We start from the raw sequence: 25,763 nt of genomic DNA, 5'->3' as shown, positions 1-25,763 counted from the left end.
GCAAACTACCATTTCGCCGTTGACCTTACGAATGCAGAGGGTAGGATCGCAATCGACCAAACTCACCTGGCGAGGTGCTTCTGGGTGAATAAAACTGTGGTTGAACCCGCGGGTCATGCTGGTCAAATGAAACCCGCCTAAGCGAAAGCACCGCCGGGCTCCTTGGAACTGTGATGTCGTTGGAAGACTGTGATGTCCCGATGATAGTCCTTTTACAGTCATATGTTGCCATCGGGAATCTCAATCTCATCCTCTCCATGTGGGCAATCGCTTACTTGGTTGCAATGTTGGATTTCCGCTATGCAACTTCCGTCCCAACACGTACACTGATTATCACTGCAGCGCACTGCAACAAAAAAATGCTTTTAAATTATCTTGTTTAGCATTGGTCGTTATGTGTTTGGAATCAGTGGCGGCTCGTGCCTAAAATTTCTGGGGGTGCTGCTCCAATTTTTAGCCTTTATTGGACAAATATAAGTTGCCAATAGAGAGAAAAGCCACAGTTCTAGTTTTCTAGTCATTGTTTGTGTAGAAAAACAAGTAATGCAAATCTTAATTAGCAACTCCAGTGTGACGTAATGGTTGTTACGCAATAATGCACACGGGTGTAAACAGGAGACGGTATCATTGGGGAATTTTGTTTACTTGCACAGCGACGGGCCAAACTCAATAACATGCAGTAATAATGTGGCACAAAAACATGTGACACAGACTCGAAACAAAGCGGTTGTAAATACGGTAAAACAAAACAACAGTACAAAGAAAAAAATTATTAATAAATGAGTCGAAAAAGGTCGAAGTATTTCAATTGGACAACATTTAAGTAAAACTGGTTGTAACAATGACTACTACACTTGCTATTCAGTCATTAATATGGTCATGTATCATTGAAGTAACTTATAGCCACAGTCAGCATTTTCAACATATTCCATTACACGTCACAGATTATTATAATTGCCACACAAAAAAATAGCCATAAAGCTTTTTATTTGTATCATAATTGACAAATTCAACAACCACATTACCTTTGTGTCAGAACTTGTTTATTCAACATTTTTTTATTTTTTGTGTACAACTATTAATTGTTTGTAAGTTTCTTAACTGCTAAACTTGCTGCTTTATTTGGTGGCAAATAGCTTATAATTCCTTTTTTGAAGTACAAAACTCTGCAAGCTTTGAAAATGACAACACTCTCACTTAAACTTAAAACATATTATTAAACCTTGTGCTTTTATTTTACAACCAAAATCAATCATAAAGCTATAGTTTAAGCAAAATAATTCATAGCTTCTTCCTTGATTTCCAAATGATAACCAAGAAACTGTTTTTTTTTTTCTATTTAGTGCTATCACTGCAAGTGCAAGTCTTTTTGGAAATAATGGTGTTCCTTAGAAAAGTTTGCATCCTTTTCAGTGTTGACATCCTTTTCAAGAACCGTTTTGCCTTTGAGAGACTCATGGAAATTGCTGGCTGATTGGCTTTTCCTTTAAAAGTTTCAGTAACTTTTCTAACAACAGGATATGTTTGGTGGTCACTATTATCTCCCCTGTAGAATGTTCATTCTTAAGAAACATTTGTGAAGCAATTTAGCAGCTACTGTTTAAAGAAACATAACATGTCCATTATATCAATACACAAGATTGCACTTGGTTGCAAATACTGTCCACATGGTGTGTTAAGAAACCAAAACTTGAAATTGTCATCACTAAGGTATTTCAAAATTCCTGTTGCTTGTGTTGTCATCACTAAGGTATTTCAAAATTCCTGTTGCTTGTGCAATTGTTTGTTCTGCATTTAATATTGCCTGAATTTCAGTGAGTCATTTAACTTCACAGTGTGAGTAGTTCTTGTGGTTGTTTATTCCTGCATGACATATTTTGAATAGCAGATGTTTTATCCCAGCTTTCTTAACTTTTTATTCAGGTTTTTATTATAAATGTTAATCGTGACTTTTCAAAGTGTTAGATGACCTTTCTCTTTTTCAAGGTGGTAGATACACTTTCCAATTCAATGATAACTGCAAAAACTGAAGCCCACTTACAGTCTTCTTAAAAATTCACGACTAACCTTCAAACAAATAAATTAAAACACGGCAAAAAAATGTTTAATTGTACTCACTGTCGAACTTAGAATATAGCAAACGGGTTTGGTTTTGGAGCACAATATAGACCCGGAACAGACAACACAACTACAGCGGCCAGTTCACACGCTGCGTGATTGGTGGAGCTGCGCGAGCCGCAGCACCCAGTCGCCTATTTCGCTCGGCATGTAGCTTTTCCAAGTGCGCATGCGCACAAGTGCAAAACGTCATGAAACGTCACGATTCGTCATGAAACTGGAGCTGCAGTTCCACCATAGATAACATATTAATGCCATATTTTTTTTTAAATGAAAAAAATGCCGATCAAGGCGGAAATTATACTGATAAAAATTATACTTAGGAATAAAAAAATGAGTATCATGAAAGTTATCTGTATTTTTGTGGTAGGAATATTAGGTGAAAATATCTAGAGCTCCGCAGCACCCTAGCACGAGCCGCCCCTGTTTGGAATTAAAATTCAGTCAGTCCTGTATTTTTTGGCCAGAGCAATTTCAAACCAATGTTAACAAACACAATTTTTCAAATAAGATATAATAGGGTAGGTAATATACGCAATGATAAAAATAAAACCACGTTTTGTAGAGTAAAAATTACATTAACTTGCCTGTTTCCGCAGACAGCTGCCATCGGCTAGGAAATGATCAACTCCTGAAATCCTGAAGTCCTCCCTCAGACGCGACAACCCATTGACTTAATTTTGTTTTCTTTGTTATTTGTTTGTTTGTTTTTACGCTTTTTTGTGTTTTTCGTGGTACACTCGTGTAATATAGTCACGGTGTTTATGCTGCACCCTTTTCTTGGCGCCCGAAAGTATCCAAGGTTTCTTTTGGTGGTTTCTTTCCCTGTTGAACCCCACCCTTTTTCCCTCATTCGGGTGGTTAGCTTTTAGGTCCCAGTTTGGCTGGCTCCACCAACGTAATAGTAATACTAACGGCTATGCTAACTGCAAGTATCTTAAGTGTTATTACAGTACATATCCACTGCAGAGTCCAAGCGCTTGAAGCAGCACTTCATGGTAACCGAAGTTACTCTTAAAATTAATTTGATATGAAGGCATGTTTATATCCTATTTATGGGTACACCTTGGTAAATCGCCATTAGAGTGTACGAAAAATGTTTGCATACGTATCTCTAGCTATAAGTGTACGAGTAACCACAACAGAAGATCCGCAATCATGTTGTTGTTTTTTGACATAATAATCTTGTGCAATTTAAACCATTATTTATAGCATTGAAGACTGCCAGCTTTGATGTGTATGTTTCAACTATATGTAACAGGCGCATATTGTGCTTACGTCTATACTTGATCAATTCAGCCAACTGAAACTAGAAATTTAAAAATGCTCGGTCTCATTGCATTTGGTTCAAGTACTTGCGCTCCAAGCTCAATCAATTGGTAATGGTGAATGCGGAGCTACAACAATCCGGAGTTTTGAATCTTTGGAAAAAAACTTTAAATCCTTGGGATTTTTGATATTATGCGTCAAATAAGGTCTTAGTTTCACCTGTTACTATTGCTACCGACAAAAATCAGCTGCTGATCAGATCGTTTGAAATGGCGAGAATCAATTTTATGTTCCAGGCTTTACCAGATCCATTTTAACTACCAGATCCATTTTAACTAGTAGATAAGCCTGTACTGGGATATTTTTGATGTCATTGCTGTTATAACAATGCCTCTATTCGTACCTTGCTCGTGTCAAGAAATATAATGGGCCTAACACAAAAGAAAAAATCCTTTGGGATTTATAGCTATTTTGCAGCCTTTGTAGCATTTTGCTGCAGCCAACGGACGGTTTCTAAGTCAGTAACGCAAATAAATTATTGTACAACCTCGTTTTCTTTTTCTTATTCTGAGCATCGTAGTGTGGTATGAGGTGGCCCGGAGAAAAAAGATTGAATATTTATATTGCCAGTGCCAGTTGGGATTTAAATCGAATTATGTTTGATTCTAATAACAAACGTCCATTATGCACAAAGGCAATGTGTTTGGAAATAAAAGTGTGTCTATTTAACTCATTTTTGTTATCTTGAGATGTTTGTTCAAGTTTTGGAATTTTTTCGTTAGCAAACCTTGAAATAGGCCTATATTAAAATTCTCAGTGGTAGCCCTGGCTAAATGTATATAGCTCAGCCAAACGAAAACAAGATGTGGGATTTATTTTAGCTAGTTCAGCTGAATTAGGAAAGCGATAAACAAGGAGTTGTTGTCTGTGACACCACAGACACAACTAAAACCTTAGAACTATGCGCAAGATATGTGTTACATTTTGGCTCGAATTGGAGATTTTTAGACTTTAGTTTGGTTTGGGCACAAGGTATTCGTCCGCCCGCCCGCTCGCCCGCATTTCTGCCGCTCTTTGTCATTGTTTACACGCGCAATAGTCTGTAAAGTTTATACAAGCGGCAAATCATCAAAGGAATCACTTAAAGAGTTGTTTGGGAAAAACGAGTCCAAATGATCAAAAAACCTGGAACATTATAAATGCCAACTACAGCAAATTACTTCTAAAACTCTCATATTGCAATGTTTTTCGAAGTTGGGAACGGTAGCAGATTTGTAAATCACAAGCGGTTCATCGAACTTGCAACTGGAAAACTGTTTGTTTCGCAAGATTTTATAATGTGCACTCCTTTCAAACATTCGTCTTTTTTCATGTCAATAATGTTGTCACAAGCAGTTGGAAGTAAATGTTTTAAAGATAAAACAAACACTATTATGAAGCGATATGCAATTTCTATTAGAAGACAAACTAAAAAAGCAAACTAACTAAATGTATAATCCAAGCCGTACCGAAAAAAAGTATAAACAAGAATTCCAACTGCGTTTCTGAATTACATTTTATACACACGGAATCAATTTCTAGAAGGAAATCTTTAATAAAATTATAGTCAGCAATACTATGGGTAATGCTGACAAGGTTCGACTTCTGTTCATATCAGCCGAGTTGCCTGAAAACAAAAAGTCTTGGGTTAAATTTTCTGGGGGGTAACAGTCAGCTATAATTGTAATAAGATATCTACGACATATTGTACAAACAACGTTTGAAACAACTTTTTACCTGTACATTGACTGGAGCATTATGCATTAAGTACAGAAATTTAGTTTAAAAAAGGCAGACGATAAACAAAGTTATATTTTTAACTGTTTTTCTCAAAATAGAGAACTTTACAAACCTGTTTCGGTGCCGTTTCTTGAATTGTTACTAGATGTAGTGCCTTCAGTAAAAGCATTTGTTGTTACATTACTTTCCGAAAATGTGACTGTAGTGAAACTTTGGTTAGATGGAACGGTGGTGAAATTTGTAGTTGATGGGACTTTAGAAGAACCTGTAGTAGATGGGACTGCGGAGGAACCGGTAGTAGATGGGACTGTAGAGGAACCTGTAGTAGATGGCACTGCGGAGGAACCTGTAGTAGATGGGACTGTAGAGGAACCTGTAGTAGATGGGACTGTAGAGGAACCTGTAGTAGATGGGACTGTAGAGGAACCTGTAGTAGATGGGACTGTAGAAGCATCCATGGTAGATGGGACTGTAGTGGAGCTTTGTGTAGATGGGACTGTAGAGTTAAGTGCGGTGGAACTTTGAGGAGGTGAAACTAAAGAAGAACTTGCAGTGGGCGATAGGGGTAACGTCGCATTGACATCTACATCACAACGGAAATTGTTTTGAATGTTATTCCTCTTGAAAACACTTATACCATGTAGGAAAAGTAAGCCCAATAAATCACAAAAAAAAAAAAACTTCCTATCATGTGCAATAAATAGCAAATAGAAAACTAATACGAGAAACATACTGTTCGTGATCCAAGAAGAAAAGGAAGAAACTCTTGTGTAAACACCAGGGGAACCGATAAGAGCACACCCGCTTCCATATGAAGTCACGCCCACTTGATACCAGGTTGTTTCGCCAAACAGACAACTCAGAGGTCCACCGGAGTCGCCCTGTCGATAAAGTCATCAGGGATGGCATTGGGTTTGTTGTTGTTTTTCTTAATTTTACGCACGGCGACACTGCCCAGTCAGTGCAGTTCATATTGTCTTTTACTTTGATCCTTGACTTCATTGTTTCTCTTGGTTACAATTAATGTTTATGTTTATCAATCATTTTATTAAGGTGTGAAAAATTACCGCACTTTGGTAAAACACCTCGGTGTTCAGTACAACTAATAGCGAGCACTATTCACCTGACAAGTATCAATGCCTCCTTTATCGTAGTCGCCGGCACATATTTGAGAGTTCAACAAAGACCCAGAATAACTACTGTTACATTTATCTGCATCGACAATCGGCAAACGAACTTGAAACAGTTCAGTTGGCAAGGAACCTCCACTTGCTGAGAAAACGACACAAGCTAATTTGTTAAAACTGCAAAAAGAACAATTGTAAATCTTTACCTAAGAGAAAATATAAACAGATACGTAAGTCGTCAAGTCAAAATGAACATATTTTTACTGGGATCAGTCCTGAAGCGTCATTGCGGAAAAAGTATGTGTGTTTAGTAACATATTGTCTTCAAACGCATGTGACTAAAGCCAAATCGGCTTTTGTTTAAGATACAAGTGAAGTTGAATAATTGAATTTGAGATAAGTTAAGTTTTTACTAGATGTGACCTGGGTCTTGTGCTTGGGAGAAAGAATTCTGGTCGGGTTACTGTTTTGATCCTACAGCGAAACTATTTCATTAACTGTTTCAGGATAAAATAAATCGAATTATAACAGATAAATATTATCAAAAAAGTGACTTGAAGTTGGCCGACTAAAAATAGATCATTGTGCTATTATCAAAGATGTAATTTAATCAATACTTCTCACCGAGTCTGCCCCATCCAGTGGCAATGCATCTCATTTCGGTATTCAGTTCGGACCTTGCCTGCGATGAAGCTGGGATACAAATTGGCTTTGCTGTTCGCGTAAAGTTAATTGTTCCATTTAAATGCAACAAGGCAATGTCGGATCCACCTTGGACATTGCTGAAACAATACGCACACCAAATCATGTAGGCCTACTCAATTTTATAGGTCCTAAAAATTCAAAAACCTAAGAAACATTACCTGATTTCGTGCATAATAGAAAAAACACAAACTGGTCGGTTTTGTAGGACTTTTGTATAAAACTAGCGATTACATAAATAGGTAAGTACATGAAGAAAATTTTGGATGTACCTGTACTTTTCATGTAATTTGACTGAACGCACAGTGAATGTTTGTTTGCTTTCATTGCCACTCACATAATGACGACCAACATGTACCTTCATCCTAACAACAGAAAATATATTTCACGTTTACCGAAAACCAAAATTGTGACACTGTAGTGATATTATTTGCCTGTTTGCTTGTAATCTATTGTCTATTATGTTTACAAGTATTTGCAACCCAACCGGTTGCGAGTTTAAGTTCCAGTATTGGTATTCGTAAACTTCAGTAAAGTATATCAGTGAAGAAAGAGTGAGGTCACAAAAATGACAAACCGATATTAATGACGTGTAAGTCAACTAAGAACTGTTTTTGTACAAAAACATCTAGAAGCAAGCGACTTGGGCAAAATAAAACAATGACCCAAAGACAGTTTTGACAACTATCTTCTTATCTGCTACCATAAAAGGTAATTCAAATACAGTTGTTGTCAAGTACAGTTATAACGTTTGATTAAAGGTGATGCTGTGCAACAACAAAAAGGACACTTTACCGAACACTAATTATAGTTTCAGCATATTTTTGACCGCAGGGTACCCACATAAATAATATAGCTTACCCATAAGTATCCCCATCCACACAGTGAGCCGCTGTAAGAATGGTGTTGTCAGTGATTATTGTTCCACCACAGAAAAACTGGCCCTGTTCATCAGTGAGCATAGCCATCCACGGGTAGGAACCAGGTTCTGCAGGACTTCCACCGACTACACGAGGATTCTAAAGAAAATCTCAACCACTGTAAGTTTGTAATTGTGATACCATAGCCCAACTATTGTTGATGATCAACTATAGATTATATTTGTCGACTCTAGCGACTTGGCTGATCATACGGTATGAGACAAAATTTCTATGCTGAAACTTGTAAACCAATTCATTGTTTAAATACTAACACAAAAATTATAAAACCCAAAGTACATGTGAGTTTCATACCCATGCAAAACTTGGTGCTACATCAACAGTTCCACAATGACCAGTTGATCCCACCCCTTGCACTGAAAAGATAACGAATTTTATTTTACCTAAGCGTATAACATAACCTCAAAAATAAATAGGGGGTATATGTAATTATGGTCAACCAGTGCTAAACATACTTGAGAAGAAACTAGGTTTTAATTGATCTAGTTTGCAAAAAAAATTTAATTGTACTCTGCAGTATTTCATGGTCCCTGACATTATCAGCAAACATAAAAATGCTAATCCATGATTGGGTATATTTTACTTTAAAAACGTTCATATGGGCAGCCTTTGTTTGTATTTTCCAGGTTTATTTTACTTACCACATTCAATCTCATCTTCCCCATGTGGACAATCGCTTACTTCATTACAATGTTGGATCTCAGCTATGCAACTTCCATCCCAACACGTAAATTCATTATCACTACTGCAACGCACTGCAACAAAGAAAACAGAGATAATTCAAACCACATGAATTTATAATTGGTTCATGGGAGTTTGCTATCTCTAACTCTATCCAAAAACGAAAAAGATTTTCCACGGACCTGCAAGAGGAGTGTAGCTTAAACAAGATGCTGATTAGGAACAGATTGTGAGAAATAAAAACCCTACCCGTTGTATTCCATGATATTGCAAATCCACTTCGAACTATGATGGGGTCCGTATGGAAAACAATACGCACTGTCGTAGAAAACGCCGCAAAGTTGCGTGGTACTTGGTTACCACACAACCGTGTTCCAGTGTACTGCACAAAATAATTGTTTTTCAATTTAATTTTTGACAACCAAAAGTTGTCGAAACAGTATTCTAGATATATGCACGCGTTTTTGGCAAACACACTTTTCGTTGAATTGTAAAAACTGTATGAGTGTCATACTTCAAGAGTTACTCACCAGTTCTGCTCCATCGTAAACTTCTAAGTAGTCATAAATACAAGCTGAGTGTTCTTCTATGTCAAAATGATCAAAAGAAATTTCTAACACCTGAATACAAAGCAATTGCACATGTAAAATTTTTAGACCAGCGATTGTAAGTCTTTCAAAAACGTAGATGGTAAATTTGTGAAATTAAAAATCATGGTCTTTGTCACAAAGCACGATGCCTTATTTAACACAATAATGGCCAAGAACGTGTTTTTGATAATTCCAAGGTATGCAAGTTTGGATTTATTTTCTGCTGTGATCGAAGGACTGGTGTAACTATGGCAAGCGCCTACACTCCTGGCACCCTTAGAGGGATGAAGGCTCGGTCGATAAAAGATGTTTTAGACTGTTTATTTTTAACTGTTAAATGCAATTGTTTTCGACAATGTTGAAATATACTTCAAAAATTGTTTTTACTTCCACTTACCAAGTGTGGCAAAGCAGAAATAAAGTATTCGCAATGCATGTTGTTATCATAGTCTCCAGGGTATCCGGGTGACGTAATAACTCCAGACGATGACGTGTAATTTTGAGACTCACATTCTTAAACACAATGTTTATTAGTTGATACAAAAAACATTCATTCAGTTTCAAGCGTAGTTCAAGCAATACCTATGTTTGTCTTATGTTAACTATTCTGTGTTTTTTGCATGTACCTGGTGGTGGGATTGTAGAGGAACCTGTAGTAGATGGGACTGTAGAGGAACCTGTAGTAGATGGGACTGTAGAGGAACCTGTAGTAGATGGGACTGCAGAAGCATCCATGGTATATGGGACTGTAGTGGAGTTTTGTGCAGATGGGACTGTAGTAGAACTTGTCGTAGTTGTGACTGTAGAGTTACTTGTGGATATAAGTGCGGTGGAACTTTGAGGAGGTGAAACTAAAGAAGAACTTGCAGTGGGCGATGGGGGTAACGTCGCATTGACATCTACATCACAACGGAAATTATTTTGAATGTTATTCCTCTTTAAAACACCTATACCATGTAGGAAAAGTAAGCCCAATAAATCACAAAAACACAAATAACTTCCTATTATGTGCATTAAATAGCAAATAGAAAACTAATACGAGAAACATACTGTTCGTGATCCAAGAAGAAAAGGAAGAAACTCTTGTGTAAACACCAGGAGAACCGATAAGAGCACACCCGCTTCCATATGAAGTCACGCCCACTTGATACCAGGTTGTTTCATCAAACAGACAGCTCAGAGGTCCACCAGAATCGCCCTGTCAACAGAGTCATCAGGGATGGCATTGTTTTTTCTTTAATTTTACGCGCGGCGACACTGCCCAGTCAGTGCAGTTCATATTGTCTTTTACTTTGATCCTTGACTTCATTGTTTCTCTTGGTTACAATTAATGTTTATGTTTATCAATCTTTTTATTAAGGCTGTGAAAAATTACCGCACTTTGGTCAAACACCTTGGTGTCCAGTACAACTAATAGCGAGCACTATTCACCTGACAAGTGTCAATGCCTCCTTTATCGTAGTCTCCGGCACATATTTGAGAGTTCAACACCGGCCAAGAATAACTGCTGTTACATTTATCTCTATCGACAATCGGCAAACGAACTTGAAAAAGTTCAGTTGGCAAAGAACCTCCACTTGCTGGGAAAACGACACAAGCTAATATGTTAAAACTGCAAAAAGAACAATTGTAAATCTATACCTAAGATGAAATATAAGCATATACGTAAGTCGTCAAGTCAAAATGAATATATTTTTACTGGGATCAGTCCTGAAGCGCCATTGCGGATCAGCAATCACGGCACACTTATTTAAAGTACGCCAAGTCTATTGATGGCGTCATACCGAATCACCCACACACAAAACATTCCTATGTGGCAAGGAATATGGTAGGATGTAAAACCATGACAGGAGCCTTGTCAAGTTGAATAATTGAATTTGACATAAATTAAGTTTTTACTAGATGTGACCTGGGTCTTGTGTTTGGGATAAAGAATTCTGGTCGGGTGTTTACTGTTTTGATCCTACAGCAAAACTATTTCATTAACTGTTTCAGGATAAAATAAATCGAATTATAACAGAGAAATATTATCAAAAAAGTGATTGAAGTTGGCCGACTAAAAATAGATTTAGTAGGGCGCTTTGGATTGTTGTGCTATTATCAAAGATGTAATTCAGTCAATATTTCTCACCGAGTCTGCCCCATCCAGTGGCAATGCATCTCATTTCGGAATTCAGTTCGGACCTTGCCTGCGATGAAGCTGGGATACAGATTGGTTTCGCTGTCCTCGTAAAGTTAATTGTTCCATTTAAATGCAACAAGGCGATGTCGGATCCACCTTGGACATTGCTGAAACAATACGCACATCAAATTATGTACTCAATTTTAAAGGTCCTAAAAATTCTTAAAACTAAGAAACATTACCTGATTTTGTGCATGATAGAAAAAAACACAAACTGTTAAGTTTTGTAGGATTTTGTGTAAAACTAGCGATTACATAAATAGGTAAGTACATGAAGAAAATTTTGGATGTACCTGTACTTTTCATGTAATTTGACTGAACGCACAGTGAATGTTTGTTTGGTTTCATTGCCACTCACATAATGACGACCAACATGTACCTTCATCCTAACAAGAGAAAATATATTTCACGTTTACCGAAAACCAAAATTGTGACACTACAGTGATATTATTTGCCTGTTTGCTTGTAATCTATTGTCTATTATGTTTACAAGTATTTGCAACCCAACCGGTTGCGAGAATTTGCAACCCAATCGGAAGTTCTAGTATTGGTATTCGTAAACTCCAGTGAAGTTTATCAGTGAAGAAAGAGTTAGGTCCCGAACAAAGACAAACTGATATTTATGACATTTCAGTCAACTAAGAGCTGTTTTCGAACAAAAACATCTAGAAACAATCGACTTTCGGTAAAAATCGGCAAAATAAAACAATTACCCAAGTGTAGTTGTAACAATTATCTACTAATATGCTACCAAAAAAGTAATTCAATTACACATGTTGCATTAAAACATGTCATGTGGAACCAATTCACGGCCATTAGCATTACCGTAAAATAAGTCGACAGGAGTTTTGATTTTTCGTTTTATACAAATCACGTTTACAACAGAAATCACGTTTGATCAAAGATGAGGTGCAACAAAAAATAGAGGATACTTTACCAAACACAAATGGTAGTTCCAGCATATTCTTGACGTCAGGGTACTCACATAAATAATATTGCTTACCCATATGTATCCCCATCCACACAGTGAGCCGCTGTAAGAATGGTGTTGTCAGTGATTATTGTTCCACCACAGAAAAACTGGCCCTGTTCATCAGTGAGCATAGCCATCCACGGGTAGGAACCAGGTTCTGCAGGACTTCCACCGACTACACGAGGATTCTAAAGAAAATCTCAACCACTGTAAGTTTGTAATTGTGATACCATAGCCCAACTATTGTTGATGATCAACTATAGATTATATTTGTCGACTCTAGCGACTTGGCTGATCATACGGTATGAGACAAAATTTCTATGCTGAAACTTGTAAACCAATTCATTGTTTAAATACTAACACAAAAATTATAAAACCCAAAGTACATGTGAGTTTCATACCCATGCAAAACTTGGTGCTACATCAACAGTTCCACAATGACCAGTTGATCCCACCCCTTGCACTGAAAAGATAACGAATTTTATTTTACCTAAGCGTATAACATAACCTCAAAAATAAATAGGGGGTATATGTAATTATGGTCAACCAGTGCTAAACATACTTGAGAAGAAACTAGGTTTTAATTGATCTAGTTTGCAAAAAAAATTTAATTGTACTCTGCAGTATTTCATGGTCCCTGACATTATCAGCAAACATAAAAATGCTAATCCATGATTGGGTATATTTTACTTTAAAAACGTTCATATGGGCAGCCTTTGTTTGTATTTTCCAGGTTTATTTTACTTACCACATTCAATCTCATCTTCCCCATGTGGACAATCGCTTACTTCATTACAATGTTGGATCTCAGCTATGCAACTTCCATCCCAACACGTAAATTCATTATCACTACTGCAACGCACTGCAACAAAGAAAACAGAGATAATTCAAACCAAATGAATTTATAATTGGTTCATGAGAGTTTGATATCTTTAACTCTATCCAAAAACGAAAAAGATATTTAGCAGACCTGTAATGACGAGGGTAGCTTAAACATTAGGAACAGTTTGTGATAAATAAAAACCCTACCCGTTGTATTCCATGATAGTGCAAACCCACTTCGAACTATGATGTGGTCCGTATGAAAAACAATACGCACTGTCGTAGAAAACGCTGCAAAGTTGCGTGGTACTTGGTTACCACACAACCGTGTTCCAGTGTACTGCACAAAATAATTGTTGTTCAATTTAATTTTTGACAACCAAAAGTTGTCGAAACAGTATTCTAGGTATATGCATGCGTTTTTGGTAAACACACTTTTCGTTGAATTGTAAAAACTGTATGCGTGTCATACTTCAGGAGTTACTCACCAGTTCTGCTCCATCGTAAACTTCTAAGTAGTCCCAAATACAAGCTGGGTGTGCTTCTATGTCAAAATGATCAAAAGAAATTTCTAACACCTGAATAAGTAATTGCAACCATAAAAATACACAAATTATAGACCAGCGATTGTAAATCTTTTATAAGCTTATTTCTTGGCTTCCATGCCCCCCTGTCCTTCAAAAACGTAGATGGTAAATTTGTGAAATTAAAAATCATGGTTTTGGTCACAAAGCACGATGGCTTATTAACACGAAAATGGCCAAGAAAGTGTTTTTGGTAATTCCACGTTGTGCAAGTTTGGACTTATTGTCTGCTGTGGTCAAAGGACTGGTGTAACTATGGCAGGCGACTACACTCCTGGCCCACTTAGGGGTCAGGAGCCTCGGTCATTAAACGCTGTTTTAGACTGTTTATTTTTAACTGATAAAAGCAATTTTTCCAAAATTTATTTTTTACTTCCACTTACCAAGTGTGACAAAGCAGAAATAAAGTATTCGCAATGCATGTTGTTGTCATAGTCTCCAGGGTATCCGGGTGACGTAATAACTCCAGACGATGACGTGTAATTTTGAGACTCACATTCTTAAACACAATGTTTATTAGTTGATACAAAAAACATTCATTCAGTTTCAAGCGTAGTTTAAGCAATACCTATGTTTGTCTTATGTTAACTATTCTGTTTTTTACATATACCTGGTGGTGGCATAGTGAAGCTGGCAGTAGTGGGCGGTGTTGGAACGCTGGTAGTGGTATTTGGCATGCTTGAATCTAAAAAAATATAACAGTTATCTAGCCATAACTTAAAAACATAATTCACGAAACTAACAGGTGGCTTTCCGTCGCCTTTATAAACATTGAAATGAATCGTTGAGTTAACAGCTGCACAAATACTACTCATATTTTTTCAACTAAATAACTTTCTGGTAGCGCACGTGTGCATATCTAATAAACAATTTCAAATCAATAATCCGATGAACGGTCAAGCAAATGCTTGCAATGGATTAAACGCCATCAAAGTATAAAAACTCCAAATGCGTGTAAATAATAAATCAGTCCAAGGGTATAAACGCTTCCTAAGCGTACAAGCCAAATATCATGCTTTTAAAATTGGTCATCCAAACTAAAATCAAGTAAGTTAAGAAAATGCTAAAACTATTCACTTGATGTTGTCCAAGAGATAAAAAATCCAGTTGATGGTACGATATAATCGGTGTGAAACACAAGGCGTAATATTGTCGAGTAGGCAATGAAGTTGGGTGGAAGATTATTGCCACACAGTCTTCCAGATATCTAACAAAATTAACGTATTTACTCCATTATACGGCACAGTCGCACAAAAGGTGGGATTGTAAATTTTCTGTAGGTTTCCTGCGAAAACTCAGAGAACCTAATAAATGAAAGATAAACAGACGTGTTGTAATTCTTTTCACGTTTTATTAGAAATATTTGTCAGGTAATCAAATTTGTTTTAAGTAAAACAAAACACTTACCAATTGTGTTCCATCGTAAACTTCCAAGTAGTCATAAATACAGTTTGTGGCAAATTCGATGTCAAAATCTAGGAATTCAATCAATATCGCCTGTCAAAGGAAAACAAATAATTTATCACTTTTAGAAAGTTGATAAAAACATAAAATTTAAAATAAGGCAAAGATTGAAGTAAAATCATACAACAAAAACAAATCTTGGAAGTTGGTCCGATGGATGTCAAGTAATAAACTATATAAATCTCATGCCAAATTTGGCCTTAACCTCTTAACAGGTGGGACGTTACACGAGTACCTTATATGTATCAATTTCTTAAAACCATAGTAAGTTATGTATAGCAGAACATACATTTTAGTAAATAAAAATTATGATAGATATGTACTAACTAGTGTGTCATTGTGTGACCAAATTTTTTTTGTCATGCGCAATTATGTTGTTTTGTTCACTTTGTTTTCCTGATGTTGCACCGTCACGAGCATTTCTTTTCTCTTGTGTAATTTGGTTTATGTCACGTTGTTAGCATTCCCTTCGTATGCCTGTAGGACTACATGGATTGCGCTGATTGGCCTGGAACGCGCTGCTTTACCAATCAGGCACTTACAAAAGCTGCTTCTGCTATGTAAAACAGGCTTTTTCTCTGGGTGGCGTGTGTAACGCGAGGTGTTGGTTTGTTGAAGGTCGCCACGTGTTGCTGCATTTTAACGTGGCTATACTTTTATCGTGGTTTATTTTATAGTTTTAATGAAGTTGCGCTGCCCAAAATTAAACCAGTGCGCGGTATCTTTGGCTTTGGTGGTGGGCCGTTATTGCAGGGTTCGGGCCCAGAATAGTTCCGTAACAATTACAAAAAAGTTAAATTAATACTGTTGTGCAATACGAAAACACACGTAAATCAGCGAATGGGAAAGCACTATGTGAAATATTGTCATAAAAACAGAGTGACGGAATTTCGACGTTACAGTAAAAACAGAAAATGTGTTACATGAATATACCAAACATGGTGAAGTGAACGCAAAGTGCAATATTTTATGTTGGCATACAACTTTTTAGTCTTTAAGGTATTTGGGACACCATTTATGTAAATCAGGTTTACTGTCACTTACCATCCCAGAAGATGTAGTGATGGTGTATTCACAATCTAAGTTGTTATAATAATGTCCAGGGTAACCGGGTGACGTAAGATTGCCAGACGAAGAATTAAAATGTTGCTCACCACATTCTGAAATGCAAAGTTCAAAACCAAACTTTATGTCACATCTTAAAATCAATATTTTTCGATACAACAAATAGCATGCAGCTCGTGATTCGGACTAAACCGAACTCGTGAAGCAATTCCAAATGTTGATTTACGCTAAGCTTAACCAAATAAATCGGAAATGATAAAGTGTTTCAACCTGTTTTAAGTATTAATTTCGAGCCGCCAATCAAAATCATATGGCCTGTAGCCTTCTCAGAAAATGTTCTACTTACAAAAGTTTGTGGGTGGAAACAAAGCTTTTTTTCTTCGCCTTATCTCTGTACTTGTGTGGATAAATATTTTTGCTCTGTAGTAACCGTCCGCTTTTACTTAGAAACAACTTTACACAAGTGTGAATGCAAGTATCGTTATTCCAGCAACGTTTCAATTGTTGCCATCCAGGTTTCAAAAAAAAGTAATTAAGGCAGTTTACTGCTTGAAGTTTGGGTTCAATTTATAGTTAGAAAACAAAATAAACAATGCTATAACCAAAATAAATTGTGAAAATTAGTCCCGTCCGCCGCAATTTGCTGATTTTTTTTTCGAAGCGGGGATGCTCCCGGGGACGAATCCTGATCAGTTTTTGTTGTCTGTGTATGGGTCAGGCGCGCCAGTCCATTCGGCCTAGTTCCTGCCCGGATTTGTTGATATTATTTTGTGCCCGCGTTGTACAAAAGTTTGCCGACCCGTGGCGTATGTCTTTATGTAACCTTTTTTGCTATTTATATATACCTGGCACAGTAGTATTGGCGGTAGTAGACGGGGTTGGAACGCTGGTGGTGGTGTTTGGCATGGTTAAATCTAAAAAAATATAACAGTAATATACCCACCCCTTAAAAAACATAATCCACGAAAGCAACTAAAAGGGCTGCCTTCCGAGGCCTTTTTACATACACTATATAATATTGGCACAAATAAGTTACTAAGAAAAAAAATCCGATTTGTAATCCGATTCCGACACTGCTTACAAATTTGACCCATTTTGAGGTTTATCGTTTTATTTGCAGAAGGACCCACACTGCAGTTAAACTAATAGCGCGCGTGTTTGTGTGTAAATTATCCCAATAGTACAGGTACGTTGCTAACCATTACACTGTCAGGGAGGTAAAAACATGGTATTTGGCTAAAATAATTTTAAATTATTATTCCGATAAATAGCAAAAGGTCCTGCAAATACTTTGCAATGGATCGGTCACCATCATAGTATAAAAACTCTAAAGGCCTGTAAATTATAGAAGAATTCAAAGGAATGGACGCTTCAAGTCAAAAAAAGACAATGAGTTGGTTACCCAAACTATGTCCAAAACATTTTATCAAAGTAAGATAATTCTAAAACTACTGACTTGATGTTGTCCAAGAGACGAAAAATCCAGTTGACGGTACGACTGGATCGGTGTGAAACACAAGGCGTAATATTGTGGAGTAGGCAATGAAGTTGGGTGGAAGATTATTTCCACACAGTCTTCCGTCAGATATCTAACAAAATTATTGTGACTCGTAGATTATACATCGCAGTCGCACAAAAAGTGGGATTGTAAACTTTTTGTAGCCCTGCATGATTTATTTGAAACCAAGAGATCCAAGTAAATGCAATAATGTCACTTCAGATTTTGTGGAAAGATAAACATACGTGTTGTAATTCTGAACACTTTTTATTAAAAATATTTGTCAGGTAATCAGATTTGTTTTGAGTAAAACAAGACACTTACCAATTGTGCTCCATCGTAAACTTCCAAGTAGTCATAAACACAGTTTGACGCAAATTCGACGTGAAAATCGTGGAATTCAATCAATATCGCCTGTAAAAGTAAAAATAATATTTTAAATATCAATTTTAGAATATTGATGAAGACATATATTTAAATATAAGGCAAAGATCGAAGTAAAAATCATACTCTAGTTTACCTATAGGTCTAATAGATGTCAAGTAATAAACTATATAAATCTCATGTCTGATTAGATCTTAATCTCCTAAAAGATGAGACTTTACACGAGTACCTTATATAAATCACTTTCGAACCACATAAAGTTAGCTATGGCAGAACAGACATTTCAGTAAATAAAAATCATGATAGATATGTACTATCTAGTGTTTCATTACAAAAAAGTTAAATTAATTTTATTGTGCCATACGATAAACATACGACAATCACAGCAGATTGGAAAACCCAAAACTAAAAAATTTTCGATGCGACTCAATACATCTTATAACGAGCATCAGATTTTTGAATAGGTCGTTACAATCCACTTACAGTAAAAACAGAAAATGTGTTACATGAATATACCAAACAAGCTAGTAACACATTTTGTACATGAGGCAATTCTGCAAGACCTGTGACCCGTCAGCATCGACCCTGAACTCTCCAGTAGGAACGCAAAGTGCAATATTTTATTTTGACATGCAAATTTTTTGTATTTAAGGTATTTACCATCCCAGAAGATGTAGTGATGGTGTATTCACAATCCAAGTTGTTGCGATAATCTCCAGGGTAACCAGGTGACGTAAGATTGCCAGACGAAGAGTTAAAATGTTGCTCACCACATTCTAAAATGCAAGTCCAAAACCAAACTCCAAAACAAAATACTAAGCAATTGAAAAAAACAGCAAAAAAAGGATTGACTTATTGGATTCTCGAGCGAAACACACAGGTGAACACGCCGCAATAACCCATTCTACAAACTACAACAATGTTATCCAACTCAGACACTGTTTACAAATTTGCCCTATGTACAACGAGTGTATCTATAACTGCGTTTAGAAACAAACACCGCTCCAGCTTTTTATGGCAAATCTTAAGCAAAAATTTACAACCAACAAAATGTAACAAAAAATGTTTTTGCATTTCACAACAAAAAATTTCATTCCAATTTGTTTTTACCCTTTTTGTAGGTATAGTGATACTAATGTCGTATGCGAACTAATTATATCAAATTATTTATTCCGAATCAAATTTAGACACTTACCAAGGTTTTCATGTTGTCCCGCCAACACTGAAATAAAGTTAAACATTGAAGTTAAGAAACGAAGATATACTTTACAACAATGATTTTGTTCCGCGGACACCAGTGTTCTATGAAAGAACGCCAAGCGTTCCCAAGAAATTTATTAGTTTGACTAGTGTTCTATCGAAGATCGGTCGAAAATCACAAGCTTTTTTCACTATGTTGGTAAATAGCTTTTCTTTCAAAAAGTAAGTTTTTTATCCACTTTTACCAGTTTTAACGTCCTGTCACGATTTGCGTCATTTACTGTTGTGTAATATTTAGACTTGTTGTGTAATAATAAGATTGTAATTGCGAGTGGTGTTCCGCAAGATTATTTTGGTGCTTCCAGTGTTACGCGGCACAGAAAACGTGAAAAAACACTGCTTTGCAAGTTGCAACTGAGTTTTGTTGGTAACCGACAGTCAAGCGGTGTTTTCATTGCTGCTGAATGCGATTTAATATATTTCTAAATGTTATGGAAGTTACTTACCGGCGGCAATCCACTCAGCGTGAAAAGACGTTTTCACAAAGAAACTCGGTCTTCCTGATTGACATGTAGTAGTTTGTGTGGCGACACCAACTTGAGTCCAAGTATTTTCGTCAATCAAACACATCAATGGTCCGCCTTCATCACCCTGCAACGTTATAAAATGTTGTAATAAGGGCTGGTGCAATTTGACAGGGAAATATTATCTAAACCGCTTATTTGTACCCCTTTGCACTATTTAGGTATATTTGTTTTTAGAATTAATATAGACCATGAGGAAGTAGAACAACTTTAAACGAGGCAAGCTGAGCCACGTTGAAATGCACTGCTGCTGTATTTGAATTTCAAGACAATGATGGCTGCACACCCACTCATACATATAAAAATTAATGCCGTTTAAAAATTCCGTTTAAAACGCCCGTAAAAATGTTTTTTTAATCTTTTGTGTTGATGAAACTTACGTAACAAGTGCCACTGTCTCTTCCGTCAGTGTACCCAGCGCAGAACACAGCGTCCTTATCAAAATACGTATAGTTACTGCAAGTTGCGTAGTCAAGTATGGGAAGTCGAACTTGGTAGAGCTCATAATCTAGCTCCGTAAAATCACCTGCAGAAACAATAGAAATAGTTAGAGCAGTGGTTCTCAACCATTTTTACTATGCGACCTCGTCAGAAGGTTTTCTAACAAAAAGTGACCACTTTACAAACACAACGCGACCGCCTCCGCTGTACCAATAAAAACCTTAAAAGTGTGGTTATGGCTTATGTTACCATAAAACTTTTCACTATTTAGTGGTTTTATTTCAAGAAACGCCAAACATCACAAGTATAGAAGAATACAATCGCAAATCCTGTCCTGAACCGAATGGTCGTGTGAGTTACTATGCCAAACAGTCGTCACACAAAAAAAGTTTTATTATACAGATAAAATCACCCCGAGCTGGGCTCGTCTTCGCGATCCCCTCAAAAGTACTTGTGACCCAAAAGTTGAGAAACTCGGAGTTAGAATAAAGATTTGAGTAACGACTACAAAAAAATTAAATGCCCCTGAAAAAACTTTAAATCCATACAAAAAATTGTGCCGACTATTACAGATAGGCCTACAGACAAAATTATCACGGATTTGAAAGTAACGTTCTTCATGTCAATATAACTACGAAAGCTTTGTCAAACAAACCTTTTGACTGTCATATTTCCGTTTTAAAGGCACGGTTGATTTACAAACCTCCTCAAACATGAAGAAAAAAATACATTTGCAAGAAGAGCTCTATAAACTTGATATTACGCCTGGCAACGATAGCTTATATACTGCTTCAAGCATCGATGCAAAAAACTACTAAACATGTTAGAAAAATACTCACCACTTCTTCGTCCAGTGCCTATTGCTATACACGTCTCTCCTTTCTTAATCTCAGTGTTATCAATGGAGAGGCAAATGGGCCGAAGTGTCGAAGAGAATGCAAACGCGGAGGAGACTTCCACAATTGCGATATCGTACTCATCGCTAAAGGAGCTCCCATGTGCGTAATGTAAAACGACAGACACCACGTTGTGGAAGGTTCCATTCTGAGACGGGTTCCCTTCCACATTTACAGACAAGCTGGAACTAGCCCTACCAGCATATTGAAAAGGATCATATGTCATCTGATGTGTAACTATTACAAATTATTAATACCTGTATCGAAGGCAGCTGGCAGACGTCAACACCCATTTATTGCCAATGATTGAACCACTACAAAGATGATAATAAAGGTATTCGTAGATAGATGCTTGCCAAGGCCAGGAGGAAACGTTGGTTGGTTTGCTTCCTCCAACTATACGAGGATTCTGTAGAATTGACAAGTTTTAAATCTCTATTAACAATATTTGTATTTAAAGAAATCTAAGTGCGTTAAAGCCGACAGACAGATTTAAGTTTCGGGAACGTCAAGGCCTGATATTGGAAATAGCATCCTTACCCATGTAAAACCAGGGGCAACATCTGTTTTTCCACATTCACTGAAGTTTGATGATAAGTGAGCTGAAACAAATGCAAAAAATGTCACTGACTATAATAAATTAAACTGACTGTTCTTAGAATCCCGGGCCAAAAGTGACACACAACACTTATCGTGTTCTTATGAATTTAATTTGGTTTAGTAAGTGATTTCAACAAAAATAAAATTTGAATTGTTTTGTAAAGTTCTGTGTTGCCAGATTGTCCAATAGAGATTAGATAAATGATCACTTACGACATTCAATCTCGTCACTATCATCCGCGCAATGTCTTACTCCATCACACATCGAAGATTCAGAAATGCATTGAGATCCGTCCCAACATGCAAAGGTATTGTTGCCGCATTTCTCTGAAAATAAAATAGATTGCTGCCAAAATCAAATGCGTACAGGAGCAATTACAGATAAATAAGATAAATTGTGTTTCGGACAATAGATTATTATCAGAAAACTAGACGATCCAATTTGTAACAATCATGCGAAAATGTAGACAGTCGTATAAATGAGACCTTCCATGTTCCAAGCGACTTGAAAACCAAACTCATAACCTCCTCGCAACACAAATGTCACATTGTTTGTTGATGAAATGAAATCTGGTATGTTGTGTGACCCGCAAAACTCGCGGCCAGTGTACTGTAAACCATAGAATATGTTGCAAACATAATACAGACATGACTAGAAATTAATGCGCTTAATATTAAAAAAATTTCGAATTAAAACTGAAAAAATGACACTTACAAGAATTTCCTCGTCGTAAATTGCCAAGCTTGTTGAAATGCATCGCGCAGGAATGGAGTTGTCAAGAAACCGAACTTCGATCAGCTGTAAATAAAGTCGGAAAGTTGTGTAAACCAAGTCAAAATAGGTATTTTGCATATTAAAACAAATAGCTAGACATGGTAAGGCATATATGGGCTCTAGTTTGCGCTTTGTTTACGTTAACACACTTGCTGTTAGGGTTTTACTTGCTCATAAACTTACCGAGTTTGCGGGAGCCAGAATTGTCCACTTACAAACGCTACTGGGAAGAGTGAACCCTTCAATGAAAGGTGAAGAGAAGTTGCCGTTTTCATCAGTTAATATTATGGGCCCACCACAGTTTGCTGTCAAAAAGTTCGTTAAAATCATCTAAAAATGTTTCACAAAAATTTCAAACTAACACTAAATGTGGTTCTACTCACCATAATTTTCATAAAAAACTTGAGCTGTAAAGAAAAAGAAATTGGTAAAAGACGTAAAAAATCATTTTATTCATCACAAAATTGTAATACTATTTATTGGACAAAGCAACAGGTAAGAAATGACTTCCTGGCCTATGACTAAACTCTTATTAATTCAGCAAACGGTTTGCAATGGGCCCCTTGTTTTCATAAGTTGGTTACATTTACTTTACCTTCCTGTATCCAGTCATGGAACCAAGGAACTCTTACATACACTCCAGGAAAATTTGTTCCGCATTGATAACCCCATGATGTTACTCCCATTAAATACCACGTGTTTCCAATGTAACAGGTCAGTGGACCCCCCGAGTCGCCCTAAAAATACGAGATTTCAAAAACATGCATTGATTGTACATAACAGTCACATCTATTGACAAGAAATTGTTAGTTTACTTTGTTTACTTTCGCTGGTAAATATACTCTACAACTGTCAATATAGCATGGCTGGCAACAACAGGGCGTTTTTCATTTTTAATCCTACAACTTTACCTGACAAGGACCAACTCCCCCATCTTTTACATCACCAGCACATATGTTGCTTTCGTGAACGGTTCCTCCAATCGTGTTGTACAATTGATTGCATTCCTCGTTGCCCACTATTGGAAGCCTCACTTGGTACAATGCGTCCGAATTTGAACCAAACCATTCTGTTAAAAAAGATTTTGAGTACAACTCAACAACCCCATCTATAGGTCCTATATCATCAGACTTTTAGGTTAAAAAATCAGATATGGAAGTACGTTTTTGAAAGAAGTTCTATAATCTATATAGTGTAAAAGTATTAGCAATTTAAAGTAAATTACTATTTTACCTAAATCTCCCCATCCTGTGGACACGCATGTTGTTCCCGCTTTAACATAGAAATCAGAAGTATGTGTTGGCACACAAATTGGTCGTATGGTGTCACTAAAGTTCAGCGACGAGCTTAGCTTTAATAAAGCAATGTCAGCACCAAGACGGGAGTTTCTGTAAAAAAGTATGGATTATTTGGCAATCCGAACAGAATATATACCATTCAATTACTTTTGAACAGGGCAAAGTTATGAACAGGAACTGATGGCGATGCATTATAAAAATGCTTGCCAACACTGAATAACAAAGACTGTGGAAAGTTACATACGTTTACTTGTTTAATTTTTTTTTACTGTGAAATAGTTTAACAATATGTTTTCTATTGGTTATGCATACGTTTATTTTGTTATACAAAACAGAACTGTCCACCAACTTACGATCCATTTGGATGAATCGCTATATAGTCGACTTCTATCGCAACTTCGTCAGCGGAACCAAAAGCTTCATGGCGTCCAGCAATAACGTACACACTAAGTATTAAAAGCATAAGAATAGTTAATCAAAAGACTTGAAAATTAAACAAAGTTTAGAAAGGCAAACGGGACTGACAACAAAATAAACAACTGACAAACTTGCGGATAATAACCTCCAACCCTCATGTTGATGCATACAAAGGCAGTAAACAGACAGACAGTAAAACGGCGGCAGTTTTTGTGTTAAATTATTGTAATTTAATGAATGGAAAAGGCCATGAAAACTCGCGAACATGCTTACAGTGAAACAAAGACCAAATTCTGATAAAGTACACCTTCGGACGTGCACAGAATGTCTAATCAACAGGATAGGTAAAAAGGTTCACCTCAAATATAAAAAATCGACGCAATGTGCAGCTGTCACCACCCATCTTTCATTGATGATGGAACCTCCACAAAACGATGTGCCACCAGGATAGGATGCTAATGCAACCTGCCAAGGCCAGCTGCCGGGTTTGGCTTCATTGCCACCGACAATACGAGGGTCCTAAATTAAAATGGAAGTTAGGTTTAAAGAAGTAACAATGTGCTGGTTAATGAACAGTAACTTGCGGTGTTATTTGGCTTCGATTCGTTAAACATTTTAATTTTCTTACAACTCATTTCAGCACATTTGACAAAAGCCATGGGTGCAACAGCGAGATTCAAATTCAAGTTTTACAAATTTAACTGACATGTGATAAACTTTTCAGCGTGGCCTCTCGCAGTTATCATGGAGGTATAACTCATTTGATCAAAAACGTTTCTGCCAAGGTGCTGGTGTATACACCATATATATATGGAATACATCTTTCAGACGTTTCGACAAACTGTGTTGTCATCGTCAGTGCAGGTTTGTCGAAACGTCTGTACAAAGTATTCCATATACACCAGTACTTTGGCAGTAATTTTTTTGATCAAATTACTTTTCAAGTCCGTGTATAGTGTTCCTAGGTATAACTCAAATATGCAAAACGCTAGTTTCGGGATAGCACACAGAGATAGACGAAGTAAGCGACGGTATTTTGTCTATATTAGCTTTTATTAAAATAACAGCTGCTTGCATTCCAACAGGACATAAAGGTCATTTGATATTTCGAAGACCAAAACTTACCCAAGTAAAATGAGGAGCTATCGATGGTTTTCCGCATTCAGACAAGTTCGTCGAGGCGTGCGCTGAAAATAAACAAGCAAACATGTCTTATGGTAACAATTTCATAGGTTGGAGTAAAAGACCGACACTGTGTACAGACAAATTTGTAGCAACTTCTTGCTGCAAGAACCAATAAGTTAAGCGAATGTATAATATTGCAAGTACGCTACAGTTTGTAAACTATTGTACAGCTTTGCTGTAACAGAAAGAAA

General features: G+C 36.8%; 1 protein-coding gene across 1 annotated transcript; it reads right to left on the bottom strand.

Moving 5' to 3' along the window:
* Window positions 1-218: 218 nt before the first annotated feature.
* LOC145222602 (ovochymase-like) lies at window positions 219-25,596 on the bottom strand. Its single transcript, XM_080088758.1, has 47 exons — window positions 25,513-25,596; window positions 24,753-24,906; window positions 24,324-24,420; window positions 23,906-24,060; window positions 23,584-23,741; window positions 23,268-23,409; window positions 23,056-23,079; window positions 22,856-22,977; window positions 22,613-22,696; window positions 22,384-22,507; window positions 22,111-22,224; window positions 21,838-21,899; window positions 21,555-21,706; window positions 21,237-21,491; window positions 20,341-20,521; window positions 19,883-20,027; window positions 18,837-18,991; window positions 18,117-18,206; window positions 17,751-17,883; window positions 17,140-17,208; window positions 16,274-16,389; window positions 15,173-15,262; window positions 14,843-14,972; window positions 14,376-14,450; window positions 14,149-14,264; window positions 13,670-13,759; window positions 13,419-13,521; window positions 13,108-13,221; window positions 12,761-12,822; window positions 12,390-12,547; window positions 11,680-11,772; window positions 11,336-11,493; window positions 10,636-10,784; window positions 10,496-10,520; window positions 9,831-9,950; window positions 9,602-9,717; window positions 9,145-9,234; window positions 8,864-8,996; window positions 8,575-8,688; window positions 8,228-8,289; window positions 7,857-8,014; window positions 7,268-7,360; window positions 6,911-7,075; window positions 6,290-6,434; window positions 5,900-6,047; window positions 5,279-5,749; window positions 219-346 (listed from the first exon to the last, which is right to left on the bottom strand). Exons 1-47 carry the CDS (start codon window positions 25,594-25,596, stop codon window positions 219-221), a joined length of 5,922 nt encoding a protein of 1,973 aa, XP_079944884.1.
* Window positions 25,597-25,763: the final 167 nt, after the last annotated feature.

Source organism: Phallusia mammillata, chromosome 4 (genome assembly GCF_965637545.1).
Source record: "Phallusia mammillata chromosome 4, kaPhaMamm4.hap1.1, whole genome shotgun sequence".
In the NCBI taxonomy this organism is placed as follows: Eukaryota; Metazoa; Chordata; class Ascidiacea; order Phlebobranchia; family Ascidiidae; genus Phallusia; species Phallusia mammillata.
This window is presented reverse-complemented; position numbering and strand designations above follow the sequence as displayed.

Coding starts and splice junctions, on each gene's coding strand:
- LOC145222602 (XM_080088758.1), bottom strand. CDS start 25,596: ATGTTTGCTTGTTTATTTTCAGCGCACGCCTCGACGAACTTGTCTGAA. Junction 15,263..16,273: donor TCACTACATCTTCTGGGATG/GTAAGTGACAGT, acceptor TTCCTTTGACAG/GCGATATTGATTGAATTCCT. Junction 14,451..14,842: donor TATCTCTTGGACAACATCAA/GTGAATAGTTTT, acceptor ATATTTTTTTAG/ATTCAAGCATGCCAAATACC.